Source organism: Leptodactylus fuscus, chromosome 4 (genome assembly GCF_031893055.1).
Source record: "Leptodactylus fuscus isolate aLepFus1 chromosome 4, aLepFus1.hap2, whole genome shotgun sequence".
Classification (NCBI taxonomy): Eukaryota; Metazoa; Chordata; class Amphibia; order Anura; family Leptodactylidae; genus Leptodactylus; species Leptodactylus fuscus.
The window spans coordinates 220,046,245-220,066,964 of NC_134268.1; the positions used below are offsets into that span (position 1 = coordinate 220,046,245).

Genomic DNA, 20,720 nt, shown 5'->3' on the forward strand with positions numbered 1-20,720 from the left:
TTCTGCTAAATTTTTATTTTATTTTTTTCAACTTTTGTAATCTTTTTGTTTTCTAGTTTCTTCCAACTTGAAGATTTTATGTTATTTTATATCATTTAATGCATTAAATAATAAAATATTTGGTGTGTAATTGACGAGTTTTATTCTTATTTTTGTCTGTTCCATTCTTGCATCCATTTTGGGGCGTGTTTTGAGAAAATGGGGTGTATAGAAAATATTCTAATGGGTCACCTGTCTTGTGTCGACTAGAGATGAGTGTACTGGTTCATAATGGACCAGGTTCCCCAGGTTTAGCCAAACCTGATAATTTTGGGATTCACCCCCATGAATCATTAGTATAATTTAGACCCCAGAGAATAAAAATTGGAGGCCCAGGGGAGGTGCGGGAAAACAATGTACAGACTTAGCCCGCCTCCCCGGAGCACCCTCACAGTATCCGGGGATCTCTCCAACGCGTCTTTTGGCCTCCTGGCTGACATCAGAAGCTCCATGAGTCCCTGAGGTCTGTGATTGGGCCTTAGTGGTCAAAGTTATGACATTGACATTACATTTGGTGCGCCACACATGACGTCTGAACCCCTGTCGAAGATCTCAGTGGTCCCCATGGGCCAAAGATATCACCCAGGAGTCCTGAAGACTGGAGGAGCCCAGAAGAGGACAGTGTTGGTGAGTATGCAGAAAGAGAATAATCTGAAGATAAAAACAATTTAGCAAAAAATTATGGATTGTCTTCTCGATGGTCTTCATCAAGACCGAAGGTCTAAGACGGTCTTTCCATCAAGCGTTACTAGGAGCCCTGATGTTGGGGGTTCTTTGGATGTTCTCAACAACGTCCCATTACCTACTGTAGGGGTGGAGGAGTTGTAGGGATGTCAAGGGATGAGGACGTTTCCCAGATACCGTTGTAAGATGTCACCACCATTCCTGTCCTAACTTAGGACCAGATTCATTAAGAGCCACCAAAATGCCAAACCTCATCGGACCTGTTGGTCATAGACATTGGATGGATTCAACAAAAAAATGTTTAGCACCAAATGATTGAGACATCAGATGGATGTTACTTAGGTTGGTTGGGGAAAAGACACAACTTGTCCTCTGCTTCTCTCCTCTCATGGACTGTGGGTTTGCCCCCTAGACATGAGATTATCGGTGGATCCTTCGCAGTTCAGTGGGATCTACAGAAGTCCAGTGACTTTATGACCAGTTTCCCTCTTCTGAAGGTTCTTTGTAGATACTTTTCAGGTCACCAGCAGAAGAGCCGAGTAGTCTTATAGACATTCATTTCTGTGTATTTTGGGGAATCAGCCAATTTCTAGGACCCTGGGCTGTCACTTTATAACCCGACTAGATTTCCTTCCTCTCCTCATCTTTTGCACTTGTATATGACTTCTGCCCATCGTTTATGATAAAGGTGACTCCAGGATCGGTTGAGCGTCTGGATGGTAATAAAAGTCATCACTGATGTATGATCGAGCATATTATTATTGGAAATGGCTTCAGTGCTCAGGCCAAAAATATAGAAGAATGATATCTGCAGCACCATTTTTTAACCCCTTCCCGCCGATGGCATTTTTTGATTTTCGTTTTTGACTCCCCTCCTTCAAAACCCCATAACTTTTTTATTTCTCCGCTCCCAGAGCCATATTAGGTCTTAATTTTTGCGGGACAAATTTTTCTTCATGATGCCACCATTATTTATTCTATATAATGTACTGGGAAGCAGGAAAAAAATTCAGAATGGGGTGGATTTGAAGAAAAAATGCATTTCTGCGACTTTCTTACGGGCTTTGGTTTTACGGCGTTCACTGTGCAGCCAAAATGACATGTCCCCTGTATTCTGTGTTTCGTTACGATTCCGGGGATACCAAATTTATATGGTTTTATTTACATTTTGACCCCTAAAAAAAATTCCAAAACTGTGTTAAAAAAATTTTTTTCTAAAAGTCGCCATATTCCGACGGCCGTAACTTTTTTATACGTAAGTGTACGGGGATGCATAGGGCGTCTTTTTTTGCGGGGCCGGGTGTACTTTTTAGTTCTACCATTTTCGGGAAATGTTATTGCTTTGATCACTTTTTATTCAAATTTTTATCAGAATCAAAACAGTGAAAAAAACGGCGGTTTGGCACTTTCGACTATTTTTCCCGCTATGGCGTTTACCGAACAGGAAAAATATTTTAATAGATTTGTAGAGCGGGCGATTTCGGACGCGGGGATACCTAACATGTATGTGTTTCACAGTTTTTAACTACTTTTATATGTGTTCTAGGGAAAGGGGGGTGATTTGAACTTTTAATTCTTTTTATATTTTTTTATATTTTTTTTAACTTTTTTTTTAATTTTTTTTTTTGCATTTATTAGACCCCCTAGGGGTGTTGAACCCCAGGGGGTCTGATCACTAATGCAATGCATTACAATGCTAATGCATTGCAAAAAATCATCCTTTCTTTTGCAGGCTGCATAGACCAGCCTGCAAAAGAGGATTTGCAGACAAGCCTGGGAGCCTGTACAAGGCTCCCGGCTGTCATGGCAACGGGACGTCAGCTCTGGAGCATGCTCCAGGAGCCGGCGATCCCGGCCAAAATGGCAGCGCCCATGCGCCGCCGGGAAAATGGCGCCTCCGGCGCCTTTGATCGCAGCGCTGGAGGGGTTAATGCCTCCGATCGGTCCGGGGACCGATTGGCGGCATTAAAGCTGGTTGTCTACTGCTTAAAGCAGTAGACACCCGGCGGCTATGGCGGCCGCGCGGCTCCCGGGCGGTCGCAATAGTTACAGACCCGACATGCGCCGTACTATTACGGCGCATGTCGGGAAGGGGTTAAAGGCCGCTACCTGCTGGAGTATCCCTAGGAGGTAGCGACCTATTTATCTTCTCAGGCCTGCCCATGACCGCCCCCCACTTCCCCTTCTGCTATAGGATGCAGGGGGCGGCCCGGGAGCAGGCCCAGGCCACAACAGCTACTGCTACCCCGGAGCCCTAGGGAGGGTGAAGGAACATAATAATCAGAGTTACTCACCTCTCCGGGATCTGGTGTTACTTCTAGGACAGGCTTCGGGCCTGTATGGTAATATCCCAGGCGTCACGCGGAATGTCCACGTGATGTCTAGGATGTTACCATAAAGACCCGAAGCCTGTGCTAGGAGTAACACCAGATGCAGGAGAGGTGAGTTAGTAACAGTGTCTTTTATGTTCCCTCACCTCCCCTGGGGCTCCAATTATTATACTCCGGGGTCTGTAAAGACCCCAGAGTATAATCATAGTTCATGGGTGGGCTCAATGGGGCATAATAGAGGTTGAATGGGCAACGATGGGACATAATAGAGGTTGGGTGAGCCACTGTGGCCCCTGCTACCTCTATTATGCCCCATAGCAGCCCCTGCAACCTCTATTATGCCCCATAGCAGCCCCTGCAACCTCTATTATGCCCCACAGCGGCCCCTGCAACCTCTATTATGCCCCACAGCGGCCCCTGCAACCTCTATTATGCCCCACAGCGGTCCCTGCAACCTCTATTATGCCCCACGGTCTATTGTGTCGCTGTGGTGCATAATAGAGGCTGCAAGGGACATTTATAAGCCTTCATTAGGAGACATTATGAATAGAAAGGGCATTTTATATACATATATATATATATATATATATATATATATATATATATATATATATTGGGGTTGGGTGTGTGGAGAAATGAGGAGTCAAAGATGTCTGTGTTGCAAACTGTTCAGAGACAAGTCACAGCTGGAAGAAGCGGTCATGGCGGTCCAAAGGGAAGAGACGGGAAATGTAAGAAGACATCCCCTGTAAGTAACAAAATATCACTGCAATGTTATCACGAATGTTATATATATATATATATATATATATATACAGCTGGTATAAGTTATACATCTTCCTGTATATAGTGATATGGAAAGTATGGTATAACCTGGGTGTCTCCTGTCTATAGTTATATATGTACAGCCGGTATCAGTTCAACATCTTCTTGTATATAGTGATAGGGACCGTGTTGGTATAACCTGGGCACCCGAATTAGATGACTCTTCACAATCACCAAGTGCTGAAGTATTGATGTGACTGCAGTAGAATAACCTCCACTGGTCCACACAGGACTGCCTGCTCCTTCTCCGTTTCAAACCTCCCTAATGGGGCCGCGCACCTTCTGTATCCCTTATGAAACTTTGTCTATTCATAGAATGTTCCATCCCATGTGATATTATGGAGGCATTCTTCTATAGAATAATATGGCTCCACATGGTGCCAGCAGCTCTTCAGATGCTAGAGTTTAGTAATGGGAGGCCCCAGGTAGATGTGAGCTCATACTCACCTCGCCTCACTTCTTTAGACTCGGTGCTCTTGTGCTTTGGCCTCCTGGGGGACACTTTGACTGGAGTATTATGATGTCGACACCCCCACATAATTGCTGAGTGCCAATCACAGGTCTCAGCAGCCCCCAGGGCCACTAACATCACCCAGGAGGCCAGAAGAGGCTGAAGACACTGGGACAGGAGACCACTTACCACCATGAACCCCAAAGCGGTGAGCTGTTATTGCTTCCCGATTCACCAGGGTTTCCCATTATTATACCTTGGGTTCCACAATACAATGTCAATTCTTGGGCGGTGAACCTGAAAATCTTAAGATTTGGGAAACTCATAATGAAACTGAAGGACTCCACCAACGTTAGAAGAGAAATTCATCTCAATGTCAGGAAGGCAGCGAACAAGGAGGGGCAGCGCTGACCCCCAATCTCTAGAAGAGAATAATTTATAGATTTATTATATCATGATAACACTTTATCTCCAGTCCATATAAAACCATAAAGGAAGCAGTTACAGGAATGATCATGGCCGCCCAGATGTGGACGGAGAATCCTGGACGGCACTGACTCCAGCTCCGCTACATGGTCTACTGAAGTCTGAGGTAGTCTGAAATCCACCCACTCTTTCATCACATGATCAGGCGGCAGCCTGGTCCTGCCCACGAACGTTATGCTGCAGATCTGCTCGCTCAGCACAAGCTCCTCATCATGGAGAGCTGATCCTCATAGAGTCTACAGGCCACTAAACCCCAACCGATAGAAAATATCAGGGCTGCTGCCTGAAGCAGGTCACAACAGCCAGAGCAAACTCTGGCTGCTGTAACTTTATAGGAACACAGGCATGAAAGACAAAGGGGAGGAGCCAGGATCTTGTCCTGCTGGAGCTCTGGAATCAGATGCAATAGACCTCCAGATCAATGCTTTTTTACAGCCTTGGATTGGAATTTGGAGCCTTTTCTTCGTCCTTGGCTGCGTCTTCTTGGGTTGCTCTCTGAAGCGGTGGAAGATGCAGATGCCGGTTCTGCAGAACCTGCTGGAGACATTGATGTGGAGTCAATCATGGCGGCTGCCACTAACATTGGGTTGGGGATGGTTTGGACTGCTGCGTGTTTGGGTGACGGTACAGGAGAGGACGCGGGGGACGCCATAGGACTTACAGTCTGGACTGGTTGTAGGGCTTTTATGGCTTGGACAATGGCCCCGTAGAACTGTTTGGTGTCACTCATATAGTTCTGGAACATGTGATTGAAATGTGTTTGGTTCATGTGTATCTGCCGCACGTGGGCGTTTAACTCTCGCACCTCCGACACCAGGCCCTCCAGCTGCTGCACTACCCTGCCATTTCCTTCCACCACGCTTTGCCGTAACTTGTGCAGTTCCATATGGTGGGCTTGTGTCAGGTGTTGGAGACCTTTGTTCTGCTCTTCTTGTAGCTGCTGGTCAGTGACTAATGTCTCAGGTCTGTGCATGGTGGGCGAGACGTCTGGAGGGGCGGGTAATCCGTGTTCAGGCTGCGGCTCAGCTTCGGGAACTCTCTCATTGAGAACGTTGGCTGCCGGGGTACAAGGGGCTTCTTCCTCCGACCATTCACTGATGAGATGGATGTCCAGCGGAGAGGACCCCTCCTCAGAGTCAGAGACAGGCTCAGACATCGGGGGTTGGGTAATCGGAGCAACTGCAGAGGAAGACAATACATGAAATCAATAGTAACATCCCCCTCCTTATTCATATACATGTACGCTTGAGTCTGCTGAGGGTGCAAGTGCTCTGAATGGACTATGATCCCTGACTCCAGCTTAGCTGTATTATCTGTTGGTGTCTGTGATAGTCTGGACTCCGCCCCTGTCCTGGAAGGGATCCCTTTAAACGGAGGATATATTTGTTTCCCCTCCCGAATCTGTGATGAAATCTCAATTTACATACTAGGTCTTTCTTGCGACAGTCCTTGGGCTGTTTCATCGGTGACATACGGACAATGGCGGACCACATTGACTATAATAGGGTCCGACGTTGCAAAAAAAACCTGAAATCAGCAAAGAGAAAAATCCTCCATTCAGGACGTTTCTCTCCACCGACTTTTGGTGGTTTCTGAGACTGAGACTCCGATGCAGATGTGAATGTAGCCTTAGGTCAAACACTGATCTATTCTAAGAAAAACTGGAGAATCCCTTTAAGAAATAAAATTTTTTAAATATATGCAGAATTACAAGGGTCTCACCTGCGGCCTCCATGATGGGCGCCCAGGACGAGCAATGCTGAGGTGTTGTAGGTGGGGCACTGGAGTCTGAAAGGAGGGAAATTGTTATTTTTAGAGGAGCGAACTGCTGTGACTATGGGGGGGGGGAGAGAACATATAGTGAGCACTAAAGGGTGAAAGGACACTGCTGTGATTACTGGGGGGTAAGAGAGGGTGGAAGCTATACTGTGACTACTGGAGGAAAGTGGGACTGCAGTGACTACTGGGGGACTGATGAGAAGAGGAAAGCTATACTGTGACCACTGGGGGACTAATGACAAGAGGAAGCTATACTGTGACTATTGGGGGGAAAGTGGGACTGCAGTGACTACTGGGGGACTAATGACAAGAGAAAGCTATACTGTGACTACTGGGGGAAGGTGGGGCTGCTGTGACTACTGGGGGACTAATGACAAGAGGAAGCTATACTGTGACTACTGGGGGAAGGTGGGGCTGCTGTGACTACTGGGGGACTAATGGCAAGAGGAAGCTATACTGTGACTACTGGGGGAAGGTGAGACTTCTGTGACTACTGGGGGACTAATGGCAAGAGGAAGCTATACTGTGACTACTGGGGGAAGGTGAGACTTCTGTGACTACTGGGGGACTAATGACAAGAGGAAGCTATACTGTGACTACTGGGGAAAGGTGGGGCTGCTGTGACTACTGGGGGACTGATGACAAGAGGAAGCTATACTGTGACTACTGGTGGAGGGTGGGGCTGCTGTGACTACTGGGGGACTAATGACAAGAGGAAGCTATACTGTGACTACTGGGGGAAGGTGGGGCTGCTGTGACTACTGGGGGACTGATGACGAGGAAGCTATACTGTGACTACTGGGGGAAGGTGGGGCTGCTGTGACTACTGGGGGACTAATGACAAGAGGAAGCTATACTATGACTACTGGGGGAAGGTGGGGCTGCTGTGACTACTGGGGGACTGATGACAAGAGGAAGCTATACTGTGACTACTGGGGGAAGGTGGGGCTGCTGTGACTACTGGGGGACTGATGAGAAGAGGAAAGCTATACTGTGATCACTGGGGGACTAATGACAAGAGGAAGCTATACTGTGACTATTGGGGGAAAGTGGGACTGCAGTGACTACTGGGGGACTAATGACAAGAGGAAGCTATACTGTGACTACTGGGGGAAGGTGGGGCTGCTGTGACTACTGGGGGACTGATGACAAGAGGAAGCTATACTGTGACTACTGGGGGAAGGTGGGGCTGCTGTGACTACTGGGGGACTGATGACAAGAGGAAGCTATACTGTGACTACTGGGGGAAGGTGAGGCTGCTGTGACTACTGGGGGACTGATGAGAAGAGGAAAGCTATACTGTGATCACTGGGGGACTAATGACAAGAGGAAGCTATACTGTGACTACTGGGGGAAGGTGGGGCTGCTGTGACTACTGGGGGACTGATGACAAGAGGAAGCTATACTGTGACTACTGGGGGAAGGTGGGGCTGCTGTGACTACTGGGGGACTAATGACAAGAGGAAGCTATACTGTGACTACTGGGGGAAGGTGAGACTTCTGTGACTACTAGGGGACTAATGACAAGAGGAAGCTATACTGTGACTACTGGGGGAAGGTGAGACTGCTGTGACTACTGGGGGACTGATGACAAGAGGAAGCTATACTGTGACTACTGGGGGAAGGTGGGGCTGCTGTGACTACTGGGGGACTAATGACAAGAGGAAGCTATACTGTGACTACTGGGGGACTAATGACAAGAGGAAGCTATACTGTGACCACTGGGGGACTAATGACAAGAGGAAGCTATACTGTGACTACTGGGGGAAGGTGGGGCTGCTGTGACTACTGGGGGACTAATGACAAGAGGAAGCTATACTGTGACTACTGGGGGAAGGTGAGGCTGCTGTGACTACTGGGGGACTGATGAGAAGAGGAAAGCTATACTGTGACCACTGGGGGACTAATGACAAGAGGAAGCTATACTGTGACTACTGGGGGAAGGTGGGGCTACTGTGACCACTGGGGGACTAATGACAAGAGGAAGCTATACTGTGACTACTGTGGGAAGGTGAGACTTCTGTGACTACCGGGGGACTAATGACAAGAGGAAGCTATACTGTGACTACTGGGGGAAGGTGGGACTGCTGTGACTACTGGGGGACTGATGACAAGAGGAAGCTATACTGTGACTACTGGGGGAAGGTGGGGCTGCTGTGACTACTGGGGGACTGATGACAAGAGGAAGCTATACTGTGACTACTGGGGGAAGGTGGGGCTGCTGTGACTACTGGGGGACTGATGAGAAGAGGAAAGCTATACTGTGATCACTGGGGGACTAATGACAAGAGGAAGCTATACTGTGACTATTGGGAGAAAGTGGGACTGCAGTGACTACTGGGGGACTAATGACAAGAGAAAGCTATACTGTGACTACTGGGGGAAGGTGGGGCTGCTGTGACTACTGGGGGACTAATGACAAGAGGAAGCTATACTGTGACTACTGGGGGAAGGTGAGACTTCTGTGACTACTGGGGGACTAATGACAAGAGGAAGCTATACTGTGACTACTGGGGGAAGGTGGGGCTGCTGTGACTACTGGGGGACTAATGACAAGAGGAAGCTATACTGTGACTACTGGGGGAAGGTGAGACTTCTGTGACTACTGGGGGACTAATGACAAGAGGAAGCTATACTGTGACTACTGGGGGAAGGTGGGGCTGCTGTGACTACTGGGGGACTAATGACAAGAGGAAGCTATACTGTGACTACTGGGGGAAGGTGAGACTTCTGTGACTACTGGGGGACTAATGACAAGAGGAAGCTATACTGTGACTACTGGGGGAAGGTGGGGCTGCAGTGACTACTGGGGGACTGATGACAAGAGGAAGCTATACTGTGACTACTGGGGGAAGGTGGGGCTGCTGTGACTACTGGGGGACTAATGACAAGAGGAAGCTATACTGTGACTACTGGGGGAAGGTGGGGCTGCTGTGACTACTGGGGGACTAATGACAAGAGGAAGCTATACTGTGACTACTGGGGGAAGGTGGGGCTGCTGTGACTACTGGGAGACTAATGAGAAGGGGAACCTATACATTGACTGCTGGAAAGGATGGCACTGCTTTGACTACTGGGGAGCTAATATGAGAAGGGTGAAGCAAAACTGTGACTATCAAGGCAATGATGTCCCTGTCCTACTGGATGAAGAATGGATGGAGGGAATTTTAAACCTTGCGAAAGAGGAGCCTTGCTCAGACTATTAGAAGAGGGAGCCTGTTGTGACTACCAGGGAGATGAGCAAGTCTGCTTTGACTACTGGGGGTCAGGACTTCGGTAGCCCACTTTAACTGCAGGTAAAGGAGGACACATTACATTTCTACACTGTAGGTTTCCGCCATGGACACCCAGTACTATCTCAGACTATGGGCACACAAGGTTTGGGGCTCCCTCTCTGCACCCCGTTGCCGCACTCACCGCAGAGCTCCAGGCTGGAGGGTTTGCAGGTGTCCAGCACTCGCTGCCCCCCACTCACGCTCACAGAAATGATCTTCTGCCTCAGTTTCTCCTCCCAGTTATTAAACTTGATGGGCTCTTGAGGGCCCCCCCATCCCATGGCCTTGTGCTCTAGAGCCGCCATCTTGAGTTTTACGGCTCGCTTGCAGTCCCCATAGCGCTTCTTGCAAACCTCAATCGTCCTATAAGTGGTCCCTACACTATTGACAGTATTAACCACTTCCTGCCAGATGCGTCTCTTCTTGGAGGCGCTCCCCTTTAGTGCGGAGTACCCGCAGAGCTCCTTGTAATGGCTGAGCACGCCCTCTACCAACGCCGCGTTCTCCTCCTCGCTGAAGCGCTGCCCTCGCTGCCGCTCCTCCTCCACATAGATGGCAATGTTTCTCTTCAGCTTTCGGTCAAATTGCTGCCGTTCCCTATGAACATACTGGTGCCAACCGCCCCTCTTCTTCCGCCCGGGGTTCCTCCCAATCTGCCTTGATACCCCGTTAACCCCAGATCTGAGCAGTTCTCTCCCCGGATCCTCATAAGCTGCGTCCTCTGACTTTGCAGGTGTTATCGGCACATGATATTCTTGGCTGTCTTCAGCCTCCGTGTACACCGCTCCATCCTCTGTGCCTGATATATATGGAGGAAAAAAGACAAAAGCAAAAAAAAAAACAGCTATGAGAGCCAACTCTCCCAGGTTCCTGAATGGCAAATATCCCCTGTTAGAGATATAAGAGCTGAGGACAGTTCACACCGCAGCAGTTATAGAGGACCCTCACCTGGGCGGTGGAGAGCGGCAGGGTCACTCTTTTCCTGAGGTTCGATCTTCTCTGTTGTCCACTCCTTCTCTGCTTTAACCAGAGGGCGCTCCACCTGTCCTGCCGGAACCAGAGAGGTTTATATTATATATTGGTCCCTCTCCTCCCTCTATATTACAGGTCGGCCCCTCTATATTACAGGTCGGTCCCTCTATATTACAGGTCGGCCCCTCTATATTACAGGTCGGTCCCTCTATATTACAGGTCGGCCCCTCTATATTACAGGTCGGCCCCTCTATATTACAGGTCGGTCCCTCTCCTCCCTCTATATTACAGGTCGGTCCCTCTCCTCCCTCTATATTACAGGTCGGTCCCTCTATATTACAGGTCGGTCCCTCTATATTACAGGTCGGTCCCTCTCCTCCCTCTATATTACAGGTCGGTCCCTCTCCTCCCTCTATATTACAGGTCGGCCCCTCTATATTACAGGTCGGTCCCTCTCCTCCCTCTATATTACAGGTCGGCCCCTCTATATTACAGGTCGGTCCCTCTCCTCCCTCTATATTACAGGTCGGTCCCTCTCCTCCCTCTATATTACAGGTCGGCCCCTCTATATTACAGGTCGGTCCCTCTATATTACAGGTCGGCCCCTCTATATTACAGGTCGGCCCCTCTATATCACAGGTCGGTCCCTCTCCTCCCTCTATATTACAGGTCGGTCCCTCTCCTCCCTCTATATTACAGGTCGGTCCCTCTATATTACAGGTCGGTCCCTCTATATTACAGGTCGGTCCCTCTCCTCCCTCTATATTACAGGTCGGTCCCTCTCCTCCCTCTATATTACAGGTCGGCCCCTCTATATTACAGGTCGGTCCCTCTCCTCCCTCTATATTACAGGTCGGCCCCTCTATATTACAGGTCGGTCCCTCTCCTCCCTCTATATTACAGGTCGGTCCCTCTCCTCCCTCTATATTACAGGTCGGTCCCTCTATATTACAGGTCGGCCCCTCTATATTACAGGTCGGTCCCTCTATATTACAGGTCGGCCCCTCTATATTACAGGTCGGTCCCTCTCCTCCCTCTATATTACAGGTCGGTCCCTCTCCTCCCTCTATATTACAGGTCGGTCCCTCTATATTACAGGTCGGTCCCTCTATATTACAGGTCGGTCCCTCTCCTCCCTCTATATTACAGGTCGGTCCCTCTCCTCCCTCTATATTACAGGTCGGCCCCTCTATATTACAGGTCGGTCCCTCTCCTCCCTCTATATTACAGGTCGGCCCCTCTATATTACAGGTCGGTCCCTCTCCTCCCTCTATATTACAGGTCGGTCCCTCTCCTCCCTCTATATTACAGGTCGGTCCCTCTATATTACAGGTCAGTCCCTCTATATTACAGGTCGGTCCCTCTCCTCCCTCTATATTACAGGTCAGTCCCTCTATATTACAGGTCGGTCCCTCTCTTCCCTCTATATTACAGGTCGGTCCCTCTCCTCCCTCTATATTACAGGTTGGTCCCTCTATATTACAGGTCGGTCCCTCTATATTACAGGTCGGCCCCTCTATATTACAGGTCGGTCCCTCTATATTACAGGTCGGTCCCTCTATATTACAGGTCGGTCCCTCTATATTATAGGTCGGTCCCTCTCTTCCCTCTATATTACAGGTCGGTCCTTTTATATTACAGGTCGGTCCCTCTATATTACAGGTCGGTCCCTCTCTTACCTCTATATTACAGGTCGGTCCCTCTCCTCCCTCTATATTACAGGTCGGTCCCTCTCCTCCCTCTATATTACAGGTCGGTCCCTCTATATTACAGGTCGGTCCCTCTATATTACAGGTCGGTCCCTCTCTTCCCTCTATATTACAGGTCGGTCCCTCTATATTACAGGTCGGTCCCTCTATATTACAGGTCGGTCCCTCTATATTACAGGTCGGTCCCTCTCTTCCCTCTATATTACAGGTCGGTCCCTCTCTTCCCTCTATATTACAGGTCGGTCCCTCTATATTACAGGTCGGTCCCTCTATATTACAGGTCGGTCCCTCTATATTACAGGTCGGTCCCTCTCTTCCCTCTATATTACAGGTCGGTCCCTCTATATTACAGGTCGGTCCCTCTATATTACATCTCAGTCCCTCTCCTCCCTCTATATTACAGGTCGGCCCCTCTCCTCCCTCTATATTACATCTCAGTCCCTCTCCTCCCTCTATATTACAGGTCGGTCCCTCTATATTACAGGTCGGTCCCTCTATATTACAGACCGGTCACTTACCTCCTGTATTTCTCGGGGGATCATCTTCTATCTTCACCTCTATTCTCTCTAGTACAACCTCTGGGAATCCTACACAATGAGAATACTGTGATCATCCATAGCCATATATACAGATGTAGCAGAGCTGAATATGTCGTGTCAGTGTCAGATGTTTCCCTGTCCTATGAGAAGCCACAGCTCGTGCAGTATGATCAGAAGCAGAAGTGCCAAATGACAAACTCAGCTCTGCTACATGTGTGTTGTCCACCATAGACTGACAGCACCTTGATCTGGCGGTGTGTGTCTCCATGGTGTGACAGCTCTGCTACATCTGTATGATGTGACACTAGTACAAGGTGTATACACAGGGATTGGCGCTGCGGCCGGCACTCACGTAGCAGGTTGGGGTCCAGGCTGATGAAGGCCTGAGCGTCTCTGAGGCTGCTGAGGTAGTGATTCTTCTGAGATAACAGCGGCATCATGGCCGTCTACCTAAAACACAGAATATATATATATATATATACTGTATATATACCTGAGGGGGAAGAGAGCAGTGTGAGAGGAGGAAGGAAGGAAAGATGGAAGGTAGGAAAGGTGAACTGACGAATGGGAGGAAGGACAGACGGAGAGAGGGAAGGAAAGAAGGACAGATGGAAGGAAGATGACGCTAGGTTCACACTAGTGTTCACCTGTCCGTTCTGTGGTTTCCGTCTTCTGCATGCCAGAAGTTGGAAAGCTCAGACCGGGTCCGGCCGTACGCAGCGGTGAGCGTTTTGCGCTCTCCGCCGCGAAACCGGATTTTTTTTTATCCGGACACAGAGTACTGCATGTCCGACTCTGTGTCCGGATTATAAAACCCGGTTTCGCGGCGGAGAGCGCAAAATGCTCACCGCCGCTCACGGCCGGACATCTCTCTCACCCATTCAAATGAATCACATGAAGACTCCTGCAGGTTTCCGTCTCCTGCCTCTGTTTTATACAGGAAACGGAAACCTGCACAACGGAGAGGGCAATGCAGATGTGAACGAGCCCTGATACAGAATGCAAGTAACCACACTGCCCAATACTAACACTGCTCAAAATAGATAAATGATAGATAGATATAGATAGATAGATAGATAGATAGATAGATAGATAGATAGGAGATAGATAGATAGATAGATAGGAGATAGATAGATAGATAGATAGATAGATAGATAGATAGATAGGAGATAGATAGATAGATAGATAGATAGATAGATAGATAGATAGATAGATAGGAGATAGATAGATAGAAAGATAGGAGATAGATAGATAGGAGATAGATAGATAGATATGAGATAGATAGATAGATAGATAGATAGATAGATAGATAGATAGATAGATAGATAGATGATAGATAGATAGATAGATAGATAGATAGATAGATAGGAGATAGATAGATAGATAGATAGATAGATAGATAGATAGATAGGAGATAGATAGGAGATAGATAGATAGATAGATAGATAGATAGATAGATAGATAGGAGATAGATAGGAGATAGATAGATAGATAGATAGATAGATAGATAGATAGGAGATAGATAGATAGATAGAAAGATAGGAGATAGATAGATAGGAGATAGATAGATAGATATGAGATAGATAGATAGATAGATAGATAGATAGATAGATAGATAGATAGATAGATAGATAGATAGATGATAGATAGATAGATAGGAGATAGATAGATAGGAGATAGATAGATAGATATGAGATAGATAGATAGATAGATAGATAGATAGATAGATAGATAGATAGATAGGAGATAGATATATAGATAGGAGATAGATAGATAGATAGATAGATAGATAGATAGATAGATAGGAGATAGATAGATAGATAGATAGGAGATAGATAGATAGATAGATAGATAGATAGATAGATAGATAGATAGGAGATAGATAGATAGATAGATAGATAGGAGATAGATAGATAGGAGATAGATAGATAGATAGATAGATAGATAGATAGACAGATAGGAGATAGATAGATAGGAGATAGATAGATAGATAGATAGATAGGAGATAGATAGATAGATAGATAGGAGATAGATAGATAGATAGATAGATAGATAGATAGATAGATAGATAGATAGGAGATAGATAGATAGATAGATAGATAGATAGATAGGAGATAGATAGATAGAGAGATAGATAGATAGATAGATAGATAGATAGATAGATAGATAGAGAGAGAGAGAGAGAGAGAGAGAGATAGATAGATAGATAGATAGATAGATAGATAGATAGGAGATAGATAGATAGATAGATAGATAGATAGGAGATAGATAGATAGGAGATAGATAGATAGATAGATAGATAGATAGATAGATAGATAGATAGATAGATAGATAGGAGATAGATAGATAGATAGATAGATAGGAGATAGATAGAGAGATAGATAGATAGGAGATAGATAGATAGATAGATAGATAGATAGATAGATAGATAGGAGATAGATAGAGAGATAGATAGATAGGAGATAGATAGATAGATAGATAGATAGATAGATAGATATGACCTGTGTACTGAGGTTAGATATTCGGACTTATTACACCTGTAGATATTCTCAGCTCTGCTATATGCCATCAGTAATAATACACACATATCTATATACATATATACTCAGACACTATTACACATCACACCGGACACTCGCAGTCTCTGTATATATTATATACTGGTCAGAGGCTCCATCTATGTTTATACCTAAAATCACTCACACATGAAAGGGTTAATAAGATGGCTGAGGTAAATGACTTACCGGGGGCAGGATGAGGTGCAGAGGGGGTGAGAGGGAATGGGGCCGGATCCGGGGAGCTAGTACACCCCTGTACACCCCGGTGTATGATCTGATACCGCCAGGCCTATCACTGCAGGGGACACAAAGGAAGAGAGGGGGAGGGGCTGAGGCCAGAGGGGCGGGGTCACCACAGAGCTGCACATGCTACATACAGACCCTGGCCCTGCCCACAAACACAGACTGCAACATTACAACACTGAGGTGCATAAATCAGAATACCAGGATAGTGAAAAAAAGGTCAAATGCCTTCTTACCTGGTGGGGATGTGTGATGGCACAACCCCCTATAAGGCGTATAATGACCTGATGATACAAGCCAGAGCAGCAGCTGCAAACATCACATAGACATAAAAGTACTAGGAAACACCGGACCAGCCTCCTCACAGGATTACGCCAAAAACAGACAGCGCTCGCCCAAACAGATGCTGGAATCCTATGTATTATAGATATATATAGTCCTAGGAGTCCTGACAGTGTCATGCACTATGTATTATAGATATATACACTCACTGGCCACTTTATTAGGTACACCATGCTAGTAACGGGTTGGACCCCCTTTTGCCTTCAGAACTGCCTCAATTCTTTGTGGCATAGATACAACAAGGTGCTGGAAGCATTCCTCAGAGATTTTGGTCCATATTGACATGATGGCATCACACAGTTGCAGTCGCAGATTTGTCGGCTGCACATCCATGATGCGAATCTCCCGTTCCACCACATCCCAAAGATGCTCCTCTATTGGATTGAGATCTGGTGACTGTGGAGGCCATTGGAGTACAGTGAACTCATTGTCATGTTCAAGAAACCAGTCTGAGATGATTCCAGCTTTATGACATGGCATTGCATTATCCTGCTGAAAGTAGCCATCAGATGTTGGGGACATTGTGGTCATAAAGGGATGGACATGGTCAGCAACGATACTCAGGTAGGCTTTGGCGTTGCAACGATGCTCAATTGGTACCAAGGGGCCCAAAGAGTGCCAAGAAAATATTCCCCACACCATGACACCACCACCACCAGCCTGAACCGTTACCGATACAAGGCAGGATGGATCCATGCTTTCATGTTGTTGACGCCAAATTCTGAGCCTACCATCCGAATGTCGCAGCAGAAATCGAGACTCATCAGACCAGGCAACGTTTTTCCAATCTTCAATTGTCCAATTTCGATGAGCTTGTGCAAATTGTAGCCTCAGTTTCCTGTTCTTAGCTGAAAGGAGTGGCACCCGGTGTGGTCTTCTGCTGCTGTAGCCCATCTGTAGCCTCAAAGTTGGACGTACTGTGCGGCGTTCAGAGATGCTCTTCTGGCTACCTTGGTTGTAACGGGTGGCTATTTGAGTCACTGTTGCCTTTCTATCAGCTCGAACCAGTCTGGCCATTCTCCTCTGACCTCTGGCATCAACAACGCATTTCCGCCCACAGAACTGCCGCTCACTGGATGTTTTTTCTTTTTCGGACCATTCTCTGTAAACCCTAGAGATGGTTGTGCGTGAAAATCCCAGTAGATCAGCAGTTTCTGAAATACTCAGACCAGCCCTTCTGGCACCAACAACCATGCCACGTTCAAAGGCACTCAAATCACCTTTCTTCCCCATACTGATGCTCGGTTTGACCTGCAGGAGATTGTCTTGACCATGTCTACATGCCTAAATGCACTGAGTTGCCGCCATGTGATTGGCTGATTAGAAATTAAGTGTTAACGAGCAGTTGGACAGGTGTACCTAATAAAGTGGCTGGTGAGTGTATAGTCCTAGGAGCCCTGACAGTGTCATACACTATGTATTATCCTACTAATATTATAAATGTGAAAGTTTGTGTGTTTGGATGTTTGTGAGTTTGGATGTTTGTTCCTCAATCACGCTAAAACGCCTGGACGGATTTGCGTGCAATTTTCCACAAACATAGTTTTCCCTCAGGATTGAGTCACAGGCTACTTTTGGTGCCACTAAACAACATGGCTTCCTAGCAGGAGACTCACAAAAGCAGGACTCCTAGCCCCAGCTATAGACTCCCACACACTGCCTGGCATTTCCTGCCTCAACCTGCCTGCACACTCCTTACTGTCACCTCAGGAGTCGCCCTCACTCTACTCACTCACATTTCATATAGCTTTCCACTATATAACACATCACATTGTCTGTATCACTACATACACAATACAACACATCATATTGTAATTACATGTATCTCCTATACAGTATCTGATACATATATACTCCTGTATACAGGCTGTATATACTATATAATTACATGTATCTCCTATCACTGCTATATACAGTGCCTGATACATATATACTCCTGTACACAGGCTGTATATACTATATATTACATGTATCTCCTATCACTGCTATATACAGAGCCTGATACATATATACTCCTATACACAGGCTGTATATACTATATATTACATGTATCTCCTATCACTGCTATATACAGTGATACATATATACTCCTGTACACAGGCTGTATATACTATATAATTACATGTATCTCCTATCACTGCTATATACAGTGCCTGATACATATATACTCCTGTACACAGGCTGTATATACTATATAATTATATGTATCTCCTATCACTGCTATATACAGTACCTGATACATATATACTCCTGTACACAGGCTGTATATACTATATAATTACATGTATCTCCTATCACTGCTATATACAGTACCTGATACATATATACTCCTGTACACAGGCTGTATATACTATATAATTACATGTATCTCCTATCACTGCTATATACAGTGCCTGATACATATATACTCCTGTACACAGGCTGTATATAATATATATTACATGTATCTCCTATCACTGCTATATACAGTATCTGATACATATATACTCCTGTACACAGGCTGTATATACTATATATTACATGTATCTCCTATCACTGCTATATACAGTACCTGATACATATATACTCCTGTACACAGGCTGTATATACTATATAATTACATGTATTACCTATCACTGCTATATACAGAGCCTGATACATATATACTCCTGTACACAGGCTGTATATACTATATATTACATGTATCTCCTATCACTGCTATATACAGTACCTGATACATATATACTCCTGTACACAGGCTGTATATACTATATAATTACATGTATCTCCTATCACTGCTATATACAGTATCTGATACATATATACTCCTGTACACAGGCTGTATATACTATATATTACATGTATCTCCTATCACTGCTATATACAGTACCTGATACATATATACTCCTGTACACAGGCTGTATATAATTACATGTGTCTCCTATCACTGCTATATACAGTATCTGATACATATATACTCCTGTACACAGGCTGTATATACTATATATTACATGTATCTCCTATCACTGCTATATACAGTGCCTGATACATATATACTCCTGTACACTGGCTGTATATACTATATAATTACATGTATCTCCTATCACTGCTATATACAGTGCCTGATACATATATACCCCTGTACACAGGCTGTATATACTATATAATTACATGTATCTCCTATCACTGCTATATACAGCGCCTGATACATATATACTCCTGTACACAGGCTGTATATACTATATATTACATGTATCTCCTATCACTGCTATATACAGTGCCTGATACATATGTACTCCTGTACACAGACTGTATATACTATATAATTACATGTATCTCCTATCACTGCTATATACAGTACCTGATACATATATACTCCTGTACACAGGCTGTATATACTATATATTACATGTATCTCCTATCACTGCTATATACAGAGCCTGATACATATATACTCCTATACACAGGCTGTATATACTATATAATTACATGTATCTCCTATCACTGCTATATACAGAGCCTGATACATATATACTCCTATACACAGGCTGTATATACTATATAATTACATGTATCTCCTATCACTGCTATATACAGTACCTGATACATATATACTCCTGTACACAGGCTGCATAACACATCACATTGTCTGTATCACGACATACACAATACAACACATCACATCACATTTGCTAGCCCACCAAACTTTTTAAAGCACTTTTACAGTTTCACACGTCTGTGTCCGCCCAATTCTCAAATCACCGCAGACGAAGTCGCGGGTAAAAGCTAGTAGATATATAGTCCTAGGAGCCCTGACAGTGTCATACACTATGTATTATAGATATATAGTCCTAGGAGCCCTGACAGTGTCATACACTATGTATTATAGATATATAGTCCTAGGAGCCCTGACAGTGTCATACACTATGTATTATAGATATATAGTCCTAGGAGCCCTGACAGTGTCATACACTATGTATTATAGATATACAGTCCTATGAAAAAGTTTGGGCACCCCTATTAATCTTAATCATTTTTAGTTCTAAATATTTTGGTGTTTGCAACAGCCATTTCAGTTTGATATATCTAATAACTGATGGACACAGTAATATTTCAGGATTGAAATGAGGTTTATTGTACTAACAGAAAATGCGCAATATGCATTAAACCAAAATTTGACCGGTGCAAAAATATGGGCACCTCAACAGAAAAGTGACATTAATATTTAGTAGATCCTCCTTTTGCAAAGATAACAGCCTCTAGTCGCTTCCTGTAGCTTTTAATCAGTTCCTGGATCCTGGATAAAGGGATTTTGGACCATTTCTTTCTACAAAACAATTCAAGTTCAGTTAAGTTTGATGGTCGCCGAACATGGACAGCCCGCTCTCAAATGATCTGAAAACAAAGATTGTTCAACATAGTTGTTCAGGGGAAGGATACAAAACGTTGTCTCAGAGATTTAACCTGTCAGTTTCCACTGTGAGGAACATAGTAAGGAAATGGAAGAGC

The 20,720-nt window shown here is 45.4% G+C and overlaps 1 protein-coding gene across 3 annotated transcripts; it reads right to left on the bottom strand.

Moving 5' to 3' along the window:
* Positions 1-4,788: 4,788 nt before the first annotated feature.
* Positions 4,789-15,920, bottom strand: LOC142199969 (uncharacterized). 3 transcript variants are annotated; one of them, XM_075269908.1, is made up of 7 exons: positions 15,834-15,920; positions 13,442-13,539; positions 13,069-13,137; positions 10,818-10,916; positions 10,012-10,668; positions 6,538-6,603; positions 4,789-5,994 (listed from the first exon to the last, which is right to left on the bottom strand). In XM_075269908.1, the coding sequence occupies exons 2-7, from the start codon at positions 13,527-13,529 to the stop codon at positions 5,234-5,236; spliced, it is 1,740 nt and encodes a 579-aa protein (XP_075126009.1). In that variant the 5' UTR covers positions 13,530-13,539; positions 15,834-15,920; the 3' UTR covers positions 4,789-5,233. The 3 variants fall into 3 exon arrangements, with proteins under 3 accessions (XP_075126009.1, XP_075126010.1, XP_075126011.1); XM_075269909.1 differs by lacking the exon at positions 15,834-15,920 and adding an exon at positions 13,737-13,786; XM_075269910.1 differs by lacking the exon at positions 15,834-15,920 and having other exon boundaries at positions 10,818-10,911; positions 13,442-13,538.
* Between the last annotated feature and the right edge of the window lie 4,800 nt (positions 15,921-20,720).

Excerpts from the sequence above, each read along its gene's own strand:
- LOC142199969 (XM_075269908.1), bottom strand. The coding sequence starts at position 13,529 with ATGATGCCGCTGTTATCTCAGAAGAATCACTACCTCAGCAGCCTCAGA. Across the intron at positions 10,917-13,068 it reads TCCCCCGAGAAATACAGGAG|GACAGGTGGAGCGCCCTCTG; the intron begins GTAAGTGACCGG and ends TGGTTCCGGCAG. Across the intron at positions 6,604-10,011 it reads CTCCAGCCTGGAGCTCTGCG|ACTCCAGTGCCCCACCTACA; the intron begins GTGAGTGCGGCA and ends CCCTCCTTTCAG.